At 45.3% G+C, this 22,873-nt stretch overlaps 1 protein-coding gene across 5 annotated transcripts in view; it reads right to left on the bottom strand.

The window, feature by feature from the left end:
- The window catches only part of EVL (Enah/Vasp-like), a 147,375-nt gene that overhangs the window by 1,646 nt on the left and 122,856 nt on the right, over positions 1 to 22,873 (bottom strand). For 4 of the 5 annotated variants that reach the window (XM_054275623.1, XM_054275624.1, XM_054275621.1 and 1 more), the window contains exons 4-13: positions 17,422 to 17,485; positions 14,280 to 14,341; positions 10,026 to 10,255; positions 9,253 to 9,374; positions 6,210 to 6,270; positions 4,169 to 4,235; positions 2,821 to 2,887; positions 2,668 to 2,730; positions 446 to 512; positions 10 to 67 (exon numbers count right to left, since the gene is read on the bottom strand). In XM_054275623.1, coding sequence (XP_054131598.1) covers positions 10 to 67; positions 446 to 512; positions 2,668 to 2,730; positions 2,821 to 2,887; positions 4,169 to 4,235; positions 6,210 to 6,270; positions 9,253 to 9,374; positions 10,026 to 10,255; positions 14,280 to 14,341; positions 17,422 to 17,485 — 861 coding nt within the window. The remainder of the gene's footprint in view (positions 1 to 9; positions 68 to 445; positions 513 to 2,667; positions 2,731 to 2,820; positions 2,888 to 4,168; positions 4,236 to 6,209; positions 6,271 to 9,252; positions 9,375 to 10,025; positions 10,256 to 14,279; positions 14,342 to 17,421; positions 17,486 to 22,873) is intronic. The other variant, XM_054275625.1, reaches the window with a different exon arrangement.

The raw sequence follows: 22,873 nt of genomic DNA, 5'->3' as shown, positions 1-22,873 counted from the left end.
CTTTCTTACCATCAATTATCTCCTCTTTCACTTTGTGTAACTCTCTTACAACTTCCTCCAATATTTCCTGATGAGACAAAACACAAGTCAGCTGCTCAGAATTTCCTTCTAACTGGTGGAAGAAAATGCAAGTTTAACATGGTTGTGCTTGTCCCCCACCTCCATTGCTGCTCAGAGCCTAGCACTGCTAACAGCTACGTCTGCACTCCCAGGCACGGATGCAGAGGATGCTGGCATATTTACTTGCACATTTCTGTGCAGGCATAAGGATGGAATAGCAGTGAGATTGTGCTCTCTTGCTGCTCACCAGCTAGCCCTTCCCTAGGCACCTAAGTTGTAGAGGAAATCAGAAGACTGAACAGCCGTTTTGCTCGTACAGCGCATGCATGGGGGAAAATGGGTAGCTTGCCAAACCTCTAAAAGTGCCAATGACATCTTCACTCACCTGTTTCATCCGATCAAAATCTAAGGCATCCATAGCCACATCATTGCTGCTGCTCACTGGCTTCATCCTTGAGAAATGGAAGAAAAGCATAAAAAAGCCAGTCAGTTTCTTGCAGTGTGTGCTAAGCTGCACCCACCTGATGGTGTGGATGAAATCCACCCCAGAGCAGGAGCACCTGTGTTCAAGTGCTGCTCAGGAATATTTGGCAGCCAGAGAGCAGCACTGCTCCTGTATGCACAACCTGACCCTCAAAGATGCTGTGATTTTTTTTTTTTTTTTTTTTTTTGTGTTGGAAATCTCAGTGATTTCAGATTAGAAAATGCTGAGGGGATAAAGCCCATTGAACACTGTGTTTTATTACAGCATTTGCAATTTGCAAGCTACATGTCTGGTTTTCCCTCATAGTCCCTTTTCTGTACAGCAGCTCTGTCCTGGCAACCTAGGCTTTCACTGGGTGCTAAAGTAATAGTAGGTTACAGCTTAGAAAAATATTATTGGGAAAATAATAACCCACTAATCCTTTCCTTGGAAGACTTCAGTGAGTCAAGTGTGGTTTGTTGATAGTGTCATGTATCGCAGCCATTTTTTATTGACTCAGAAACAAAACCAGTCTGGCCTTAATGGCTAGTGCACCTGAGTGTTATCAGTCTTTCTGCATGGTATTAGTCAGTGGGCTGAGCCATGATGACATCTGATAAAATAAATTAAGGAAGTAGAAGCCATTTGCCTTTCTCTTTTAATCAGTAACTCTAAAACGTTTAAAAAACTAACTATGCTCTACAACGGCTTCAAATAACTTTGCCATCATCTTTAAGCCCAGACTGGGGGCTGGCGGAGATGCTGCTGCTCCTGAGGGATGTTTGGTCTCGTAACCCTTCCTTGGGAAATCTTGACATGTATCCTATCATCTCACAGCTAAGGGAGTTGAGAAAGATCCAAATGCCTTCAAATTGATGAGGAATGGAAACAGGTCACCATGGAGAGCTTTAGAAACCTGCCCTGCTTCCCCCACAGAAGTCTTTCAAGCAAGCACTACTACTACTGAGCACTACTCCAGGTGCTAAATTAGGAAACCATTTTTCCCCACTGAACTCCTCCTCCTGGGATGCAATGCAATTACAAAAGATAGCTACTGAAATGTGATGGCTGCTTTAAATAGCCCATGTTTCATTCCCATTTCCAAGGAGGAAGAATGGTCTTTTTCCATCTATTTGAAGCTCATGTATTTCCTCGAACCAACATGTTTCCGTGGTTTTAGGAGAGCTGGCAAATCTATATTTTGCTATAGTAACACTGATGCATCCCTCTGAATGTTTGGGCAGAACATGTTACAGCATTTTAAACAAAGCAGCAAATATGTGCTGATAGTTGCCATTGGCAACTTGCCTCTCTCCAGACTATCAGCACTGCCGTATGCCTAACAATGTAAAATAAGTGACATCTCTTTGCAGTAAATACTGAACATTTGTAAGCCTGTGTTCTACCTCCTTACTCAGCTTATCCATCCATCTCAGTGTCCAGTAACACTGGGTGCTCCTGGACCAGCAAGGGAAGCAAGCCTCTCTAGCTGTCCAACATCAAACCTAATCTCTGTGATTAAAAACATGGGTGCTGATCCTGAAGCTTGGCCATTCAAACTATTAGGTTTCTTGGCTTTTAACACCTGCTGGTTTCTGTACCCCATGTGCCTGAAAGATCTGTCTGTGGTGGGGCCTTTTTACATCTCGATTTTATTACCAAGTTTCACTCTCCTTTCTTATGCACCCACTGCGGTTGCATGGGTAGAAGAATAACTTCCCTTATCCCAGCTGCAAGCTCTTCAGATCATTTCTGCTTTTGCTTTTTAATTTCTGCAGAGGTTGAGCAATGAAAGCTTCACCTATTGGCAGGGTCACCATGAACCTGCTGTAGAGAGATGGTCCAAAATGTGATTTCCACACGGCACAGCACTGCCAGACCCGAGTCCCTGACTCACACACACACATGGATGGTTTAAGTGCTGGTTCCAGCATGATTAACATCTATAATGCCCAAGGGAGCAGGGGGCTGCTTCCATGGAACAAAGCTCTGCCATGACACCTTCACACTTGATGCAGAGACAGACAAAGCAGATTGCAAGAGAATGAGCAAAAGACGCGGCAGAGGACGAACACTAGTGCTGAATGATGGGATGAGCCAAAGGACAAGCCAAGACAGTAAGAAGCCAGGCAGTTAGCCAGTACCTAGAAGACACGTGGGATTGTGTGGGGCTCTTAGCTTCACAGCTCTTCACCACTGATGGATTTCTACAGCAATGGAATGAAACGAGACATGAGTCGTGCGCGTGCCACGGGGACAGCGTGAGCATCCCGCCTGGGACACCCCACGCAGCTCACCTAGAAAGTAATGAAGATACAGGCTTCTCAACAGAATTGCTCCTTTCCCATGGCTTCTTCCCAGAGTCTGAAAAACAAACATGAAAAGGTGGTTTATTATTTTTGCTCTAAAAATAAAAATATCCTGAAGTGGATTGTCTTATGCCGTTGCTTTCTTTCAGTGAGGATGAGGGACTTAGGAGAAGAACCAGGAAAATGAGACTGCTGAATGAGGGCATTTGCCTACATTATTGGGAAAGCATTAGCAAAAATCTGCTTAGTGATCCCTTTAATTAGGGACCACATAGTTAAACAATACTAAAAAGAAATGGAACTGGAACAGCAGGAGGAAAAGCATAAATAATTTCTATTAGGAAATACAGGCTAATTGCTGCAAGGCTTACTTTATTCAGTACAATATTTATTTATATTTTATATTAAGAAGTCTTAGGTTTTCTGTCTGCATAGTTGGCAGAAAATGTGGGTGTATGTAAAAAAACAGCAGTTAGAGCCCACTATGCAAATCTCCACAGAGAATTTATTTAATGTTGTGTGCACTTCTAACACACAGAACATTCCCAAAAAGCTGTACTACGTAACACTTGTTGCTGAAAGCACTTCATATCATCCCAGTCTCCTAAAATAAACTGTTGAAGAGATTTGACAACTTTATATACAAGAATTTGCTCCTCTGCGAGGTCCTGAAAAGATTACAGGCACTCCCAGGAAATCTCTAGATCTCATTTACATACACCTTTCTCCTGGCTTCCTCCCCTTCCCTTGCAAAGCACACAGGTCATGGCTTTGTTCCAAAAGGAAGCTGGAATGGTTAAATAGTCATTCCCCTGGGAGAGATTCTCAGTATGCATGAAAGCCAAGACTGATGCAGGGATGAATGTGAGTGCTTGCAGCTCATCTACTCAGATACAGTTATTTTAATTAATTTTAGGAAAACCAATTTAATCTGGGAACTCTCAGGATCAGCCTTATTGCAGCAAACTAAATAGCAGTTTGACATCTGAACCCCACCTGTACAGATCAGGATATCTACACTTCAAAAAGTAAAATAATACAGCTTTTTTCTCTTAAAAGGTTTAGGTGTGTAATGTTGAAGACACAGATCCTCAGCTACATGTCTAACTAAATTGTCTTGCAATTTTCTTGACTGTGAAGCATATAAAAGTCATAATTTCTTGCTGAATACAGTTTTTAAAACCACAGGTTTTTTGGGAATTTTTCTGTTAGTTACTGTTAGTTTCTGTTAGTTTCTGCACTCAGAAGTAGGACAATGAATCCAGAGGCTAGAGGTAGTGGAGAAGACTAGATTAAGAAGACAACTACAATGCCAGTAGTTCAACTTAATTAATACCTGATGAATTTTGCTGCTGCTGGGCAGAGCCTCGTGTACTGGTTGAAGGAGAGGTGCTAGCATCATCCTACAAAGAGAAAAACAGGACATTACTGAGCTTTAGGGATGAAGTGCAGAGTCCTCTTCTACTCTGGAGGCAGCTGCAGCACATGTGGTACAAAAGCAAGTTTCCTCCCTGTCCAACAGGCACTGTTGCCAAATTATGGGCTCAAGGCCATTTAAACTTTAACTTTCTCACACTGGATGGAAAAATACATCCTTTTTTATTTTAGTTAATGTGAATACCTTTTCGTGATTACACTCAACCACTCTTATCTCTATATACCAAATCAGGTGAAACCACTCTAAAGTGCTGTTGCCTAAATACAAACCATCCACTTCCCAAATTTAGAAACTCTCTGAGATGTGGAAACTGAGCCACCTAAAGGAGCTGTTGCTACATCCCAGTCTGTCACCTCAAGACAGCCAGCAGTACCAGAGAGTGGAAGTCAGGTACTAACAGAATGTAACTAAATCAATTAGTACTCCTCTTAAGTAGAAGACTAAACACTTCATCAGAGATTTGGACTCTTTTATCTTGGATTTATGTGTGACAGATCATAAACCATTCATCCATATATTTGGCATGACAATATTATCTAGCAACCCTCAAAACATACTCAGGTAAAGCATCAGCTCTGCACTGTAAAATGGAATTGCACCCAGTCTGAAAGAACATGAAATGTACTCAAGACACAAATTAAACAGATGCTCTCTAAAACACTTTTCTAAACAGATTGGTGCTATTGAAAAGTTTGATTTGGGATATAAACTAATGTAGACTTTCAGCAAGAGAGAATAAGGGACAGAAAGCAGAGGCTGGCAGGTTAGAAGCTAAATGGTGCCTTTCACCTCCAAGTGCATGGTTCAAAACCAGCTTTGGGGCAAGATTAAGAGTAGTGGTTGCATAGGGGTTCAACAGGCAAATTCAGTGCTTGAAGATGCCTTGGACAACATGCAGAGAACAGCTGCTTTTCTCCCTGAACAGTGAAAAGTGCTTATCCCTGCTCTTCCCACAAACCTTTTGGCTTGGGGCAAGACCTAGATTGTTTTAATGGACTTCCTATTGAGCAGCTTTGTCTTTGGAAAGAACACCTCTACGCAGGCAACACGAGGCACACCGAATGCTCTGACCTTGCAGCTGTGGCAGAAAGCCTTCACAAGGCTACTGGCTAGCAACAGCAATTCTGAGTGAGCAGCAGCCTGGAAAAGCACCACACTGGAAAGGACACAGTGCAAGTCCTGCCCTCTCCTAAAACAGAAAAGATCTTCCACACTTTACCAGTTCAACAGGTAGAAAAGTGTTTTCATCTGCATGTTGGACTCAGAGTTGTTGCATCAAGTTCAGTCTACAGACTGAGTCAAATAAAACCACTTGCGTAATTGCTTTTGTGGAAGAGAAATGTTCCACTTTGTGGGAATCAAAGTTTCCCAAAGCTGTCCAAGGTCTATCTCAGTTTAGTGTACCTATCATGGTCACATATTTTGACCATGATCTAATGGTTAATACATCATTTTCCCTTCTTCCACCAGGCATGTTCTCTGTGCACTCTGAGGTCTGAAGGGAGCTGATTCTTGCTTTGCATGGAGGCTGGCAGCCTAAATTTAGATGCAGGGCTGATGGTCTACTTCAGCTTAGCTCAAGCCTCAAATATAAAATAAGAAACATGAACTTTATCTCAAGTTAACTTGCCAGAAGGTTCACTGCACCTTCTTACAGGGCAATAACCTTTTTCTCCCTACAACACTGGGATTAGACCATGAAATAGAGCTCATTAACCTGGTTTAGACAGTGAATGAAATACTAATAAAACAGCTGCTCTTGTTTGTAGGGTGCTGTTCCCAGGAAAGGTGGGAGCAGTTACATTTGGCTTTGGATTGAATGTGCACATCTATCCCTGGATCAGCACTGCAGTTATTGCCTGCCAGACAGTGAATGAACACAGGGCTTTGGCTTACAAGGGATCTGCAAGAGCACAGCAGGGAGGAGTGTCTCACTTACATTTTGGCTTTCCTCTTCCTTCTTGTCAGCTGGCTTGTCTGACTGTGACGCTGCTTTCCTCCTTTGCAAAGAAAAGGAGATAGGACACAGTCAACCCTCTAGAAACAACCCTCACAGGACAACAAGATTCAGGCTTGGGTGGAAGTTACTTCTTCTTTAGCTCATCCCAGGGAACATAACAATGGCTGGATGTGTTTGGTTGTGTAGGGCTGGGGTGGAGGTGAAGAATTCAGATCCCAGTGATACAGTTCAGGCAGAGGGGCAAAATTATGAGGTGGTGTTTAAGAGAGGAATGCAGGGTGTGGAGCATAAAGAAACGTGATGAAACAGAGGGAGGAAGCAAAGCTGGGTATGAAACTGGGTGAGAAAAGGATGGCATCTCTCAAGGATTCAGGCAGTCCTGGGTCCTATGCAGGAGGAACAACTCACTCCTTTTCAGGGGCTTCTGAGGACCAGCCCTGCCACAGCAGGAGGCTCAGGTGGGTATGGCAGCGATGACACTGTTGGCAGCCAGCTCTAGTGTCACTTTGTCACCTGTCCTACATCCCACATCCCTGATCCTGCACAGAGAAAGGGCTCGAGCAGTGCTCCCACATGAAGGGAAAACTGTCCAAAAAGCCCTTCAAGCTTTTTCAGGTTCACTTTCACTGGGAGAGATTGGGCACCATTTATCCTCAGCCAAGACCCCTTCTTCCCTCCAGGGTGGGAAAGCTCTGGCTGAGACCAGGAATCAGGAAACCGGCCCATCCACCTGGTTTCCAAGTGCTTTTGGTGACCAACAGGAGATTATTTTTGTCTAGAAATCACTTCAAAGGCAGCAGAACTCCTGAGCCCTGTAGTCCAGGACCAGCAGTGTTGGTGCTGCCTGCAAAGCTGAGTGAGGACCTGAGAACCACACTCATTTCTGCTTCCCGAGGAGGGCCAAAACTCTCTGAGGAGTAAGTGGCAAAGAGCTGCAATTCATCCACTAGGGAAACTGGACATGACAGTAAACAAAGATGTTGGTTGTTTATTTTAGAAAAATACATGATAAAACTTCTTAGGTACTAGACAAACTGGATGATGAAAACCAAATTCTTGATTTTTAAGCTCTATTTAAGCCATTAAATAAACATTACTCCAATGGGCCAGGTGCTGAGGCCCTAGAAATCCAATTTCCCATTTTAGACCATTAAGGGAACTGCAGCTCAAGTCTCCACGTGGACTTTGGTTGTGCTGAACTTTACCCTTATCCACCTGTGAACACTTCCCTTAGCAAATGCTTTTTAAACACCAATCTGACAGGTTTTTCATTTAGTCTTGGTTCTGAAGTGAACAAAATTCAACTCAGGAAAAAAAATATCTCAGGAAGCACTAAGAAAGGCCTCACTGGATACACAACTTGGAGGATTTGATTAAAATTTGACAAAAAACTGAACAAACTGAGCAGTATGTATCTGTAGGATATAGTGCTCGGAGGGAATTATTTTCATACATTTAATTGCATTAATAATTTCACTAAATCAGTAATATTTTTTAGTCTTTCTCTAATATTTACTTGATTTTTCTAACAAAAAGAAGTTGTAATTATTATAAATCTAAGTGAGGGAAATATTTGCCAGGGTGAGAGACCAGTGTTAGATTTATGTCCTGCAACAAACTTAACTGGGCTGGGAGTGACAGTGGTCTGTGGGTTCATTATTCTGTTTGCACTTTAGTCTTGAAGCAAAGGGCTGCTCTCACAGGGCCCACTGAATCTAGAGAGTGGTGTTTTATAGCATCTGAGCTCCCAGAAATGTTTTCCTCCATTACTTACTGAGCATTAGACATATTCCCTGTTTCTGAGCATGGGGTTTACTGCTCAGAAAAGGGCCCCTGAGATCCCATGCTCATAACTCTGATTTCTGTACTGAACATGCTAAATTTAAAACCAAACTAATATTTTTTTTTACCTTCTGGTAATAGTAGGCAATCTGAAACACAGTGCCAGGTTCTTCCTTTCCCTATGTCATCACACATAAAAAGGAATTTGCAGCCAAAGGAAATCCTCTCAGTATCAGCTGAACAGCACGTGCCCATACTGCACCCTTGAATGGCACTTGTGTATTTCCAGGTACCTCCATGGCTTTGTGAAGCAAAATTTAGGGGATAACTCTGTTGCTATCACGTCCCTGGGAAAGGATTTGAAGCTCAGTTATTTTCAGAGTAGTGGTAGCACAATGCTTATGGCAGTGCAAGTGCTTTTGTCAAGATACCAGGGGAATTCCACTCTAAATACCTGAAGACACAAGATCCTACTGCCAAAAGCCATACTGGAGTATACTTTAGACTAGAACCACACCAGTGTGCTGAAATTCTATGTCCAAACATAAGATGTCCATTCAGGTTGCTTCCTTGAACAGAGCTAGTTACCCCAGCATCACCAAACCTGACTTTGCCTGTAGACAACTTCCAGTTAGTGAAGGTCATTCTTGATATAGAGCAGGCCAAGAACCCCTAAAATCTATTAAGAGCTGTCAAGCCATTTTAGTTCTGAAAAGAAAGAAAATTATCTATTTGCTATTTTATACTGCAGGGAACTTTTTAGTGCTGTGTATTTATTTACTACTTTTCAAAGGATTTAACAAGGATTTTCAAAGAATCCACAGCCCATGTTCAGAACTGCTTGGAAATGAACAGGACATGGAGGAAAGTTGAAATCAGACCTTTTGAGCTGAGAACTGTCTTTATACTAAGACAACATTATTTAAAAGCTCCATCTCTGTGCACCCTATAGCTTCACCTACCCTTCATGATTTTATTCATCCTTTTCCTTCACTATTTGCAAGTTTTGCACTATTTAAAAAACTTAGATCTAAAAATATAGCATCTAACACTTGGGAAAGGCAGCCTATTTTCCAATGCAACACCTTTCGCATTAAAAGTTGGGCAATACTGGTGACCAACATCTGCAGGACCTGTCAAATCGCAAGGAAACACCCACTGCTAACCACAAAAATGACAGTGCCTCGTTCCACAATTTGCTGCAGATCTCATGGGGCTTACTAGAGGTGTAAGTACAAACCTTTTTGCCAGTAATTTATTCATTTCTTCCATTAGTCCTCCTCCGCCTCCTCCGCTACTTGTTCGATTGGCATCGCTCTTAGAGACCCCACTGGGGCTGGACCCTCCTGAACCATCTTCTGGCTTAAGAGAGAAATCAAGATTTGAATTAATGAAAGGCTTGCTTTACAACCACACCCTTAATGATTAGTTTTCCCAAGTGTTAGGAACAGCAATCACAATCACAGCCTGAAACCAGAGATAGGATGTGTTCTGCCTTGGGAGGAAGACCCACAGGAATATTACTGAAACCAAGGCAGATCTGGGTGATGCAAATATATGGGCAAATTATTAAAAAACCCACAGTGCTGCTTGTTCATAATTATTTTTATGCATGGTTAAGCAACCCTTACCTAAGTAGATAGCTACTGACCAGATCTCAACAGGCTACACTGTTTTTTTCTGTAAGTATAGTGTAGTTTTAACCACTTAAAATAAGTGAAAACACTAATGCATAGTACAATGGTGGACTATGTGAAGTAGTGAAACCCTGGCAATGTGAAAAGTCGCAGCCATTTGCTAACTCCTATGTTCTGAAGAGAGTAAACTCTACCCAACATTTCCTGCTCAGCCTCATTTGCACTGCAAAATCCCATTTAAAGGTTCACCCAAAGGGTGGCTGAAGCATGTTCCACCATGTCTCACTGTGGGTTTGCAGACCATGACACCAAGCTGTGCCAGGCTGTCCTGCAGCAGAGCAGAGCCCATTGGGGGGTCCCAGTGGCACCTCCTTACCCGCTGGACTCTCCTCAGTTTGGCACCAGCCAGAGCTGCTGCGAGCCCTGACACTGACCCATCCTCAGCGCCGGCGCCCTGGCCCGCGCCCGCCGGCAGCGGCGGCGGAGGCGGCGGCGCAGCTCCCATGGGCGGCGGAGGGACCGGGGGCGGTGGCGGAGGTGGGGGCCCCCCAGATGAAGCAGGGATCACAGCAGCACCACTGGGGTGGCCAGGAGGAAGTGCTGGGCCTGAAATGCAGAGAACAAGAATTAGATGTGAAGCACGATCCCCTCCAGCCCACAGACAAGGTCATGTCCCACTCCCAATGCCATGGCCTGACTCCAGGACAAGGGGCTGATGCAAGGGAGCACCCAGCATGTGAAGAGGTGCTTGTATCAATGGTCAGCCAGCTACAGTCGTGTGCTCCTGAGAGACCCTGTCACTGGCAGTCTTCTCCCTCCTCTTCTCCCTGGCTGGGCTAGTGTTTCATTCTGTGTCAGAATCAGAACACAGACAACGCTTCCCAGTTCATAAGTGGCACATTCTTCCCCTTCTCCCACAGCTTTCTTTATGGAGATAATAAACTCCACGGACTTTGGTTGACACCAGCATTCAGGAGAGTTGTGGGCTACAGTGACACATCCTCCCTTCTGTCATGCAGAAGGCGTGTGGCCTCAGCCAGTTGCAGACTCCAGCTCCAAGTACCCTGAGCTTCTGAAAATCTCCTCTCAGCAGGAGCCCGTTGGATGGGCTGATGGTGGTAACTCCATTGCAGTGTTTCACCTGTCTGTAACAGGTCAGCTGAAAAAATAACACCTCCCTAAGGGTATTTCCCCGTGTACACTGTCAGAACAGGCTGCTCTAGGTATGTATTCACAGCTTCAGCTGTTCAGTGTTACTTTGAAAGACAGGTGGGTTTTGTCTGAGAAATATTTGGAAACCATATTTAACATTAACAGCTTGTTTTTCCTCTTATCTAGGTTTTCTTATAATATTGCCTGATTTCTGTGGTTACTTCTGCCATTATTTCACACTCCCAATTCCATTCTTGAAATGAACCATAGCTGCTGTTAGAAATACTTTAAACATTTCAAGCCCTCTTTCGTTCATGAACATAATAGTTAGTAATTCATTGTGGGTACATTTAATTGTAATTGCAAAACTACACCCACCTAATTAGAGGGCAGCCTCAGGCAAAAATTGAACTGAGTCAAAATAATGGAGTGATGTGAGTTTAAAATAACTGTATTGAACTAAGTGGATTTCAAGGACTTGCATTAGCTGAAGGACTGAGCCTCCAGTGGTTACAGTAATACTTTTAGCAGAAAGTAAAAGGAAATGTCTTAGTTTTCTCCCTTTTCCAGGCACACCACTTTAGCATTATGTGTGGTTATAAATCTAAATAGATCCAAGTCACAAAACATATGCTCTGAATTGCAAATAGGCATTCCTTGCAAATTGTCCTCACTCCACAGGCTTCATTTTAGATAGGCATGAGAAATCAAAACCATATTCAAAGTGGCCAAACCCAAAGCCCAGCCCTTGATCTGCCTTCAATGAGAAAGGTTTGCTGGAATAGTTACAGTGACAAGCCCACAACTATACATGCAGTGAATACCAGGAACAGAGTTTCCTGAATTAAATAAATTGCACAACTACAGGGAATTCTGGGTATCTTAAACAAAATCCATGTTCTGTGTTTCACTTGTTACAGAAATACCACTTAACAAAAAGAGTAAAAATCCCAACCTTTACTAATATCCTACACAGACAAGAAACCTATTGCAGACCTGGCCTCCAGCTTCAGAAGAGACCATCTGCTATGTTTGGCCCAGCTGAAAATAGGTTCTATATGAAGGTCTTTGAAACAATTTGACTCTGCTGAATGACAAGAATCTCAGTCTGGGATAATACAGTAGGAATATGCATTGCAACAACCCAGCTACAGGGTCCTGGTTCTGTAATTCTTACTTTTTGCCTGGTCCCTGGACTAGTCTGGAGTGATTTTGGTATTCTTCCACCCCAGTTTCAGAAATCACATGCAGTAGCAGCAGCTTTGGGTCTCTCAGCCCTTGTTCTACTGGTCAGGGGCAGTGCCAACCAGGCTATTTGAACAGGTGACACAGGTCACAACTCATTCAAAGTCAGTACTTACTCAAGAGGGCAATGGCTGATGATGTCATGTAAGGAGGGGTCCTCCTGGGCAAAGCCACCTCAGACACAGCAGCGTGAGGGGGAGGCAATGGAAGACAGTGTGACACGGGCTGGCACCACGGCTGGGCAGGACAAGATGGCAAATGGGGGGATGGGGAGGGAGCCTGGCCGGAGGAGCTGGGGGAGCTGGCGATGGTGGGCAGCGGGGAGCAGGGTGCGGCTCCTAGCTGTGGGAACAAGCACCCATCCACACTTTTCACCTGGGCTCCAGGGGGGCCTAAAGCAATTTGTTCCTCAGGATGGCCGTTCAGGGGTGCATTTGCTGAGGTCTCCCATCCTGCTTTATCTGTGGGTGCCTTGACCCTGTCAGGGGGGACAGGAATCACGGGCAGGATGGTGGGACCACGAGGCTGCGGGACATCACCCCTGTGCAGAGATGGTGCATTTGTGGCAGAGGGAGAAGACTGAGGAGAGCAGGAAAGAGAAGAGCCCCTGAGAGGCTGGTGAGAGGGAAAGGGAGGAGGATGGAGAGGCGGTGGAGACAGCGAGGTTCTCCGGATGCCTGGCATGACAGCCCTGCCATTTGGGCAGGGAGGAGGGGAGGAGCCTGGGGCTGCTGGCAGCTCGGAGGCCGAGTGCCTGTGCAGGAACTGCGGGGGCTCTCTGGCTCTCCCCTGGGCCAGGAACGGGGACTGAGCAGCAGCGGGCTCGGGGACAGCGGGTGCTGAAGAGACAGCGCTGGCCTGAGCTAGGGGCGGCAGCACAACACCAGGGGCAGGAGCAGCGCAGGGACCAGAGGCAGGAGGAGGAGACTGGGGATGAGAGGGGGAAGAGCACAGGCTTGGTTGGAGGGTGGAAACTAAAAGAACAGAGAAGACAAAAGAATAAGGTGGGTACGCAGGAAGGAACGAAACCAAGGCAAAGTGGAACGGAGGAAAAGGAACCGTGAAGTAAACGCAAACAGAAACTCAAACAAAGCCAACAGGAGATGGTGCAGGCACCAGCTTGGGGATTTCCAGCCCTCAGCAGAACTGGAGGGGTGTGCAGAGCAGAACCCTGGCAGCTCGGGATGGGCTGCATGCTCTGGTGCCAGCGAGGCTCCTCCAAACCCCACGTGAATCTGAGTCAGGATCACGAGCATCACCTCTGCACCAGGGACAGGTGCAAGGGACAGGCTGAACACAGAGGTGGCCACCCTGCAGGCACAGAGGGAACAGCCAGCAGCCCCCGTGTCCCATTCCTTGTGGATGCCAAGGCAGGATTTTGCCTAAGTTCCCTGTACAGAACAGCACACTAACCTCTGCTGAAACAAGAGTCCAACTCTTTCTGTCACCAAAGACGTGTATGTGTGTCTGAGCTGGTTTCTAGTCAAAAGGTTTAACAGCTGAGGAAAAACATTTCCCTTATGTGGCCAGATTAACTGAAAAAACTTGCCCAAATCCAAAGCCCAAACACAAGATGGCCATGTTGGCTTGCTCTGCCTCCTTTCAAAGAGGCAAAGCCATACTTCATAGCTATAAACTATTCCTGCCATCTCTTCTCTCAGTTTAGTGCAACTTAATATGCTATAGAAGATTTTTGTAAGCTCATTAAATATATATATTTTTTCCATTAAGTTCACAGAAGACTTCATGATCACAAAATCCCCTGTGAAGAGCATCTAGAGCTGCATTTTCCTCTGTGCTGTAATTTGTTTTGTGCTGCAGAGCAGTGGGGAGTGCCTAAGCACATGCAGCACATCAACCCCTTTGTGCTGACATCCTCTGGAAACACAGAGTCACTCTTGTGCTGGCTGGGGTTTCTGCTCTCCTCAGGGTGTGGAAGAAGCATGGCCAGGCCCCCTTGGTACACCCAAAATGCCCCTCAGCTGTACAAGTTTTGCCAAGTGCAAAACCTGCCCATCTCCACCTGCACGCCTCAGACCTGAGCCCCTGCCCAACAACACAACCATGCCCAAATGCATGTATGTCTCTAGCTGGAAATCTAATCTTTAAAATGTAACTGTAACTATAACCCCTTTCAGCAGTCTAGCTTTTGTACAGCACCCCACAAACCCCACCAGCAGCAAGAGGAGACATTCAGGGAGAGCAGACTGTGTCTGCTTGGTTTGATACGTGCCTGTGGTAGAGGTTCTTCTTTCCAGGGATTCCTGGCGCTGTTGCTGTTGCTCCATCACTTGTCTAAAACAGCAAGGAAAAAACCCCTGATCATTACGTATTCCTTATAATTTCGAGAAAAAGCTTTATAGCCTGAGAAGCACTGTGTGTCTGGGGAGACAGCTGACCCCATGAGATGGAGCTGGGCCTGATTTCACTCGCCCTGGCCACAGCAGTGCCAGTTCACACACTGGGAAACACCCAGGACATGGCCCTGCATGCACTGGACACTGCAGGGGCTGGTTGATCCATTTAAAATAACTCCTCAGGGCTCTGCACAAGGAATGGGCAGTGCCCAATGCACAGGAGAGCACAGCAAATGTGCATGCTCTTAACCTGAAGTGTGTGAGCATTGCAAGGAAAGAGTAAGGGGCATCCCACATAAAATCATAGAATCACACATTGGATAAGGTTGGAAGGGAGGACTGGAGGCCATCTGGTCAAACCTCCCTGCTCAAGAAGGATCCCCTGGAGGACACAATCCCCAGGATTCTGTCCAGACAGCTTTTGAACATCTCCAGAGAAGGAAATATTCAAAATGACACAGTCCAGAATCTTTGATGGATCAGGAGCCCAAAGCACTTGTAGAATATTAGCATATCAGAATGAAAACAATAGCAAAGCTTCATCTGTGTCCTGGTGCTGACTGCACAAAGCCTCTGCTGTCCAGGTGCACATCCAAGCCTGTTTTGGCACTGCCAGTCCAGCTGGCAGCCCCAGCACCGCTGTCCCTGCGGCTCCAGCAGCACCAGCAGCGCTGTGCTCCCTCTGCAAACCCCATCCCAGTTCGGCACTGCTGCTCCAGCCCCGTGTGGAGCCTCCCCGGCAGGGAGGGCTGGGACAGCTCTGCAGGGATGTGCAGTTCCAAGGGCCCATCAGCAGAGTCTGCTCTTGCTCGCTGCACTGCTCCTGCAGGGAGGGATGGCCCTGACCCTGCCACAAACCCACCCTCCCTGCGCTCCTCCAAAAACCTGACAGCTGAAAACCAGCCTGCCTGCCAGGCTCCTCGGCAAGTGCAGGGATATGAACTAAAAATCTCAACAATATTAAAACACAACTCTGAATTCAGCCTGCCATAGCATTTGGTAATAAAGTTTATTACTATTTTCCTCCACAGTTTCTAGGTTGAATTGCCCCTAATTAATTTCATTTATCTTTAGACCAGTCTTCACTGTGCAGTTTTCTCTTTTCTCAACTTGCTTTACTTTGTACAGTAAAGCAAGCTCAGCTCTAAGCAGCATTTCTATTTTGACTCCTTGCACAGTATTTTAAGACACCTCCCTGTTACATCTTTACTTGTACTTTCCAGAGTCTGCAATGCTGAGCTATTCTGTCTTATTTATATACCAATAGGAGCTTTTAAAGTAAAAAATAGTCCAATGTGGAAAATAAAGACTCTTTTAATTTGCAAAACAAATTTGCTGTGTTTCATACCTAGTTCAATATATGGTAAAGGAAAATACATTATTTTACTGTGCAGGGATAAATCCTAAAGTGGTTTAATGTTCAGAACATGCAATCCATGCAGTTTCTAGAATATTGCAGGTTTCTGAGAAAATGATCATGCGTGCAAAGGTAAATGACTTTTGAGAAAGTCTTAGTTGGTTGATTCAACTGATATCATTTAAGCTATGACACTTTAAAGCAAATAAATAGAAATCTTTACTTCAATACATACCCTAACTCTTTCTTGATTGTTATAGCTTGTTAACACATGTAGTAAGAATTTCCTGAGCGTACTGTCCCCTACCTTAGCTTGGCATTTATTAGCAAAATTTGATTATGAAGAACAACTTGAACACACATTTTCCTGATTAAACCTGGGGGAAATTCTAGGTTTATCTAGAGAACCAACCTGGAATATTCCAGTCTGATAGAGCAGGAAAGAAATATGGGTAAAACAGCCCCAAATCATCAGAGCTGCTGCAGAACAGATTGAGTTGCAGGGTGCAGAAATCCAAAGCAGGTTTAGCCACTGCCACTGGAGTCACTGATGCTCATACCAGCCCTTTCTGCCCTTGGTCAGAAGCAGTTTACATGTGCCAAATGCACCCTCCCACACATGCTAAAAGGAGAAGTTCTTAAAGTCTTAGGAAGTCAAATTTATTCCACTTGAACTAAATAAAGCCTGGGATTGGCACAAGGTTACTTAAGGAGTATGCAAGGAGAAAAGTACAAGAGAGGACAAATTACACTCTGACTAAAAAGCATATTCTTTAAACATTTGTGTAAAGATCTCTAAAAAAACCTTTTAAACAGACAAATTTGCAGGGTAGAAACCATAACTTAATTTCCTTCCTGCTTATTAAAAAACCCCTAGGCTTAAAATTGGGCTGCTCTGTGCTTAAAGAATGCATCAGCATAATTAAAGCTGAAAGTCCTCCAGTGCAGATGCTGTAATATCTAACTGCATCTACTGGCACATCTCATTCCACTCCAGTGGAGCAAAAGGAGCTTTCCTAGGGCCATGTGCCCTGTAGCAGGCAAATAATACCTACCCAAAGGGCTTTTACCTCTCTAAACAAAAAAGAATATTTTTTTAATTCTAACATAGTTAAGCAGCTCACATTTTAAATGTACAGAATATACATCCAAACTGGAGGCCTGAATTGCATATGCAGAATGAGACTTCCACTGGTTAAGGGAAGAGTTGGATCAGGTTTTTCAGGAAGGCAGTGGGAGAGGCAATATCTCCTGCCCTGTGTGATATCTGACACAGGCTCTCTGACCTTTGTGATATCTCTGCTATCCCAAAGTAAATCTCAGGTGAAATATCCTCACTGCTGACCAATCATGGGTAAATCCCTACTAAATCTCAGGTCCTTCTCAGCTATCCATAAAGGTGCAGGAAATGAGTTTCCCTACACTTTCCTTATAGTTTTTGGAGGCAGGAAGACTCCTGAGCACCTACCTAGCAAAGAGTTTACCTAGAGTGTGAACTCTGGTTCATTTAACAGTCATTATAGAATCATTAACAATAATTGGAAAACATTCAGAACCAGCTTAAAATATGTACAAGTGAAAAGAGCAGTGCTTACTGGTGAACAAGGACTGCATGTTCATGCAAGTTAAAACCAGGACTGTGCCACAGCTGATTAACTCACCTTCTCTGTGCTTCCATCTCATCTGGGGATGGACCATTCTGGATCTGGCGCTGGGCAGCTGGACCTACAGACAAAAATGAGAAGATGCTATTAAGAAAGCAAGTAAATGTGTCTGACTTTGAAAAAACAGTGCCACTCAGATTGTTCCTCCACCTTAGTATGACAGATAAACCTCAAACATTATTGTCTTCTCGTTGCTTATTTTTTTAGCTCTTTTTTTTTTTCATATTAGACAAATCATGGGCTCCTGTACATTGGGAGAATCCAGGGGCTCAATGTGGGAGCAGATTTGTCCAGAAGCTTGGCACCATGGTTTCTGTAGATTACACACGAATCCCTGGGTGATGTGAAGGCCTTCAGTGTTGCAAAGCTGTCCTACAGAAGGACAGCCCACTGCACTGGGATGCATTTTAGGCTTTGACATGGTTCAGCTCCATCCTCCAGGTATTACAGAAATTCAACTGCCTCGCTGAGTCTGGGAGCACACATTGTGCTAACTTGTGCTAACTCTGATGCTGAGCTGGCATCAAAGCTGCCTGATGGAAGGTGCGAAGAGATGCAAAATTAAACAAGGGTTTTACAAAGGTGACTTTTCTTTTTTCAATGCTGTGGTCTTCTGTTTCTGGGGGATCCACATCAAGCTGAGCTTTCACTGGCATCCACCAAAAAACGCTGACTATGCATGTGACCATTTAAGTCACATCTCCTCTCTTGATTGGTCATTTAATCTCTGTTCTCAGACATTTAATCAAGGACACTGACCCTACATGCCATTTTCAGAAAGAAACAATTATTTTGAAAATAAAAATAACTGTTGGTAACATAAGTGGTCTTGCATTTATTACAAGGATTGTTCCATTCATTTGAGGAGGTGGGGTTCACTGTGATTAAACAGATAAGACTTCTACTAAATCCAACAGCAGTTTTCCTGATAAACTGGGAAGAAGATCAATTGGGCAAGAAATTTTTATGCCTACCTTATTTTTTCATTTTCAAATATAAAACTTCTCGCTTTTAAAAGTTATCCAACAAGAGCAAATCAGAATTAAATACTTACAAACCTAAATATGTCACTCTCAAATTGTTAAGCATATTTATCCCTGTATTCTTTATATACTACTACCATGCTGAATGCTATCTGAAAATCAATTAAGAAAATGTGAAAACAGGAAAGATGGCACAAATGCATCGTAGTCAGAAATTCCAGAGCATTGACTGATCCTGAGGAAATCGTGCATATTTCTGAAATGTGATTAAGGACTAACATTTGAAGTAAGGGTACGCAGAACTTTCTGAAAACCAGGCCTGTGTATTCTAATTTTGGGTCTCCCAAAAATGAAGCCAGTGACAACCACTAAGCCAAAAGCTCTGACATTTAAAAATATCCTATGATTGGGCATGAAGTGAAGACAGTTCACTTTAATGACTCACGACTTACAATTTAGTGCTGTTTATCATAGGTCTTTGGCAAACTATTTAGACAGAAATGCCACATTTTGTAAAGATCACACGCAATAATGAACGTGGGGAAGCGGGTGATTGTTTTGGGAAGAAAGCCTCAGGGAAAACCTTAGCAAATATTTGGGACCCACCCAGCAGGAGGCTCTGTGAAAGGAGTTTAAGGTGCTGCAAGGAGCTCAGAAACCCCAGGTGAGGATGCCAGGGACAGCTCACAGCCTGGCCAGCCCCAGCTCACGGCCAGGAGGGCAGGGATTAATTCCATGCTCCACTCTGCACATGCATGCTCTGCTGTGCACGTACAGCAGGCAGCTGCGAGGCTCAGGGGCTTCACTCCAACTGGATTTCTAGGCTTAATTCCCCTCCACGTTTTTCGGTATTTCTCAGACAGAAGCAGCCGTGAACAGTGAGTGCTCTTGGTGATGCCACCCTCCTTAGAAGATGCTTCTCTGGCTGCCCATGAGCTGCCTCTGACCCTGCCAGCCTTTGGGAGCAGCCTCACAGAGAAGAGTTCTTCTCAGCACAGTGACCAGGAGAAAGAGTTTTGCTGCTGACCCGTTTGCAGCTCCACAGCTGCTGCGAGCCACATTTTTAGCAACTAATTAAGGCAGGAGATACTCTGCGAATGTCTGTGTTTCCTCGCTTCGCTGCTTTGCAATAATTAACCACGCTTTTATAGAAGCATCTTGTGATTCAGCTGAAGGCAGATTTTGGGAGCACACAGATGTTTTCCGTGTTTATTTTTTCTCCTCCTACTCAACCACCCCAGCAGCCACCCTGCCCTTGCCCAGCTGTCCCTGCAGACAGCGAGGGGAACTCCTGGCACAGGGCACTGCTTTGTGCGGGTGTGGAGATTTCCATGTGCTCCTGCATGCTGCACAGAGATGTCCACGTCTGGAACCAGCCAAAAAAAACCAGCCAAACACCAGGAACAAAGCTGTCCCTGAAGGAAAACCCATGCTCTGGCTTCCAATAGTGCCAGGGAGGCACGGACTAACGGGAACAAGGCCATCCCTTCTCTCCTGCTGGACGAGCTCCAAGCAATGTTTCTGTTCCCTCTTTTACCTTGGCTACAATTGCAAGCAATGCCGACTGCACACCCTTAGAAAAAAGTATCAAACTCGTTTATTTCTCTGAGCAGCCGGTATTTTGTGCTTCTTCCACAGCAGGTCCAATCTACTAACACACTTTCATTCATTACACAGAATGGGAGCAGCCCCTGCTTGGGGTTTTTGCAGCTCCTACAGCTCCATGGTGCTTAGGGACCAGTGTGGTGACAGCGGTGGGCTAAGGAAAGGCTCCAGAGTCAGAGCTGAATTGGAAATACACACGGGATTTCAATTCATGATAATGAAGATTTTTGTTTTACATATGAGAAAAACATGATTTTGTGCAAAAAAAATACAAAACCCCCAAACCACAAACAAACACACACAATCCCCCAGCAGATGTCTGGGGGAAAAGAGGTGTCAGAGAGACAGACAGCTCTCCCTCATTGTTTGATGATTCCACAACACTTGGATTATGGGAGACTCTGGTTCAGCCATCAGGTCTGATCTGTCATCGTTTATACTCTGACAATGTGACACAAACTCCTGCTTATCCTGACAAGAACAGAGGAAATCTTTCCAGATTACAAGTTTCTGCAAAGCTTTTCTTTCCAACAGCAATATCTTTCAAATAAATTGGCATTTTCTGTTATAAAACCCCAACATATCAGTTGTTGGAAGCATTTCTGACTGATGCTAATCCCATGGTCCCTGTTCAGCTACAGCCTGGGCCGGTGTGCAAACCCATGCTGGGACTCAGCTGGGCAGGGCAATTTTGGGGTTCACCATGACTGAGGTGTGACATCCATGGGTGGCTGTGACATCCGTGGCTGCTGAAATAAACACGGGCAGGAGACCTTTCTCCTTTTTAATGCTTTTATTAAAATTGATCAGCTCTGGTGGGAGAATCAACGGGTCTGCGCTCATGCCACCACTGCTTCCACGAGTGACTTGGAAGAGGAGGAGGAAGAGTGCAGCTTTGTGCAGCTTTGTCCACTGGTCTGTGGGCAGAGCTGGGGGTTCCATCCTCATGAGAGCATCAGGAAATCCCTTGTTCCCTTTTTTGTTTTGACCTTCAGGGCTCTGGCTCTAGGCCGAGGGGCAAAGAAGGGTCTCAGCGTCTCTGCAGGCTCTGGACTTTGTTCCTCACGTCCAGACGTCACTTTGATCTCTTAATTCTGCATTGGCTCGTTGTTTTTGGGGTCTTTTCGGTAAGTTTGGTGGGGTGGCTTTCCCATGGCATGCTGGCTGCGAGGTCATTTACTTGCCCTCCGATGTCCCCTCCTTTCACTGTCCAGAGGGGTCATCCACCTGGCAGCAGGCAGGGTGGTACTGACAAAAAGGGGAATTTTCAACAATGGGGAGTCAATGACCGACTCTTAACAGGTGACTACAACATGAAGTTAACAAAGAATTCTCCTCTGCCAGCAACCAGCCCGACTTGGAACTCCGCAGCCTTTTAAAAAAGTGGGTAACCTTTTTTTTACTCATAACACCTGGCTGCTGTGACATCCGTGGGGCTGTGACATCGGTGGCTGCTGTCCCCGCTCCAGGCAGAGCGGGAAGCGCTGTGTGTCCCCCTCCACCGCCACTTCCCCATTCACAGCCTGTCTGCAATTTTAGCTCTCTCGCCGCTGTTGGGCAATCCCGCTGCTGCTGCCGAGGCTCTGTCGGCGCTTCAGCACCTGCCCCTGCCCCGAGGAGCTCAGCCTGGTGGGCACTGCCCGTGCTGGAGCTGTCCCGGCACAGCCACACTGGAGCGGGAACAGCAGTGCTGGTGACCGGCTGTGCTGCTGACACTCATTAGCAGAGACAATTATCCTGGACAAAGCACCCATCTAATTAGCCTAGATAGAGCCCGTAGATAAAGCAGGGTGCCCACACTCGGGCTGGGTGACCCGGCAGGTCGGGCTGACCTGACTTTCCATGGCGAGCTGCAGGACTGAGAGGAGGGATAATGGATCCCCGCTCCCTGCAGCTGGGCAGAGCCACACTGCCACCATGGCACTCCTGTCACACCGGGCAGGGATCCACACCTCCTGCGCCTACCTTGTTTGTTATGAGTAGAAGAGTTGCCCATTTTTAAAAAGGTTGCAGAGTTCACAGGTTGGGCTAGCTGCTGCCAGTGTGGAGCTCTAACTGTTTATTGTAACCACCTGTCGTATTCGTTAACTACCTGTTGTTGACGGTTAAGAATTCCCCCTTCTGTCGAGTGTCCCCCTGCTGCTTTCTGGAGGATGGCACCCAGAGATGAAGACGAAGGGACATCGGGGCTGGCATGCAAATGAAGAAACCCTTCACCAAACCTAGCAAAACCCCCTAAAAACAACGAGCCAACACGGAATTGACAGATCAAAGTGATGTCTAGACGTGAGGAACAGAATCTAGTATCCGCTAAGACCCTTTTTACCCCTCACCCTAACCTAAAAGATGTTGGCTGGACAGAGGACCTCGAATGTCAAACCAAAAAATGGGGAATCTCCTGATGCTCTCTTAGGACAACCTCCAGCTCTGCCCACAGAGCAGTGGACAAATCTGAAATTTTCCTCCTCTGTGCCACTTCTGGAAGCAGCGGCGGTGTGAGCACAGATCCGTTGGTTCTTCCCACCCGAGCTGATCACCTTTAATAAAGGCATTAAAAAGGAGAAAGATCTCCTGCCCTATTTATTTAATTGTTTGGTCTGATGAGCAGCAGCACCCCACGAAGGGAGCACAGTGTCACAGAGAATGCTTTCAGGCAGTTTGCCTCGCCCCTATTAAACATTAACTGGAAATAGAGTTTCAGAGAGTGTTACTCACAGGCTGGGTGCCTCAGCAGTGTTTTAACAGAGTACATTAAATACCTTCTATGACATCATTTACACATGGACCAAACTTCTCCTCTGAGAACTGCAAAGAACTTTATCAGCCTTAATTAAGCCATGAGGCAGAAGCGACTTGATTAC

The sequence above is a fragment of the Melozone crissalis genome, unplaced genomic scaffold (genome assembly GCF_028551555.1).
Source record: "Melozone crissalis strain CALT ecotype California unplaced genomic scaffold, PUWL_Pcris_2 ptg000018l_1, whole genome shotgun sequence".
NCBI classification, from domain to species: Eukaryota; Metazoa; Chordata; class Aves; order Passeriformes; family Passerellidae; genus Melozone; species Melozone crissalis.
This window is presented reverse-complemented; position numbering and strand designations above follow the sequence as displayed.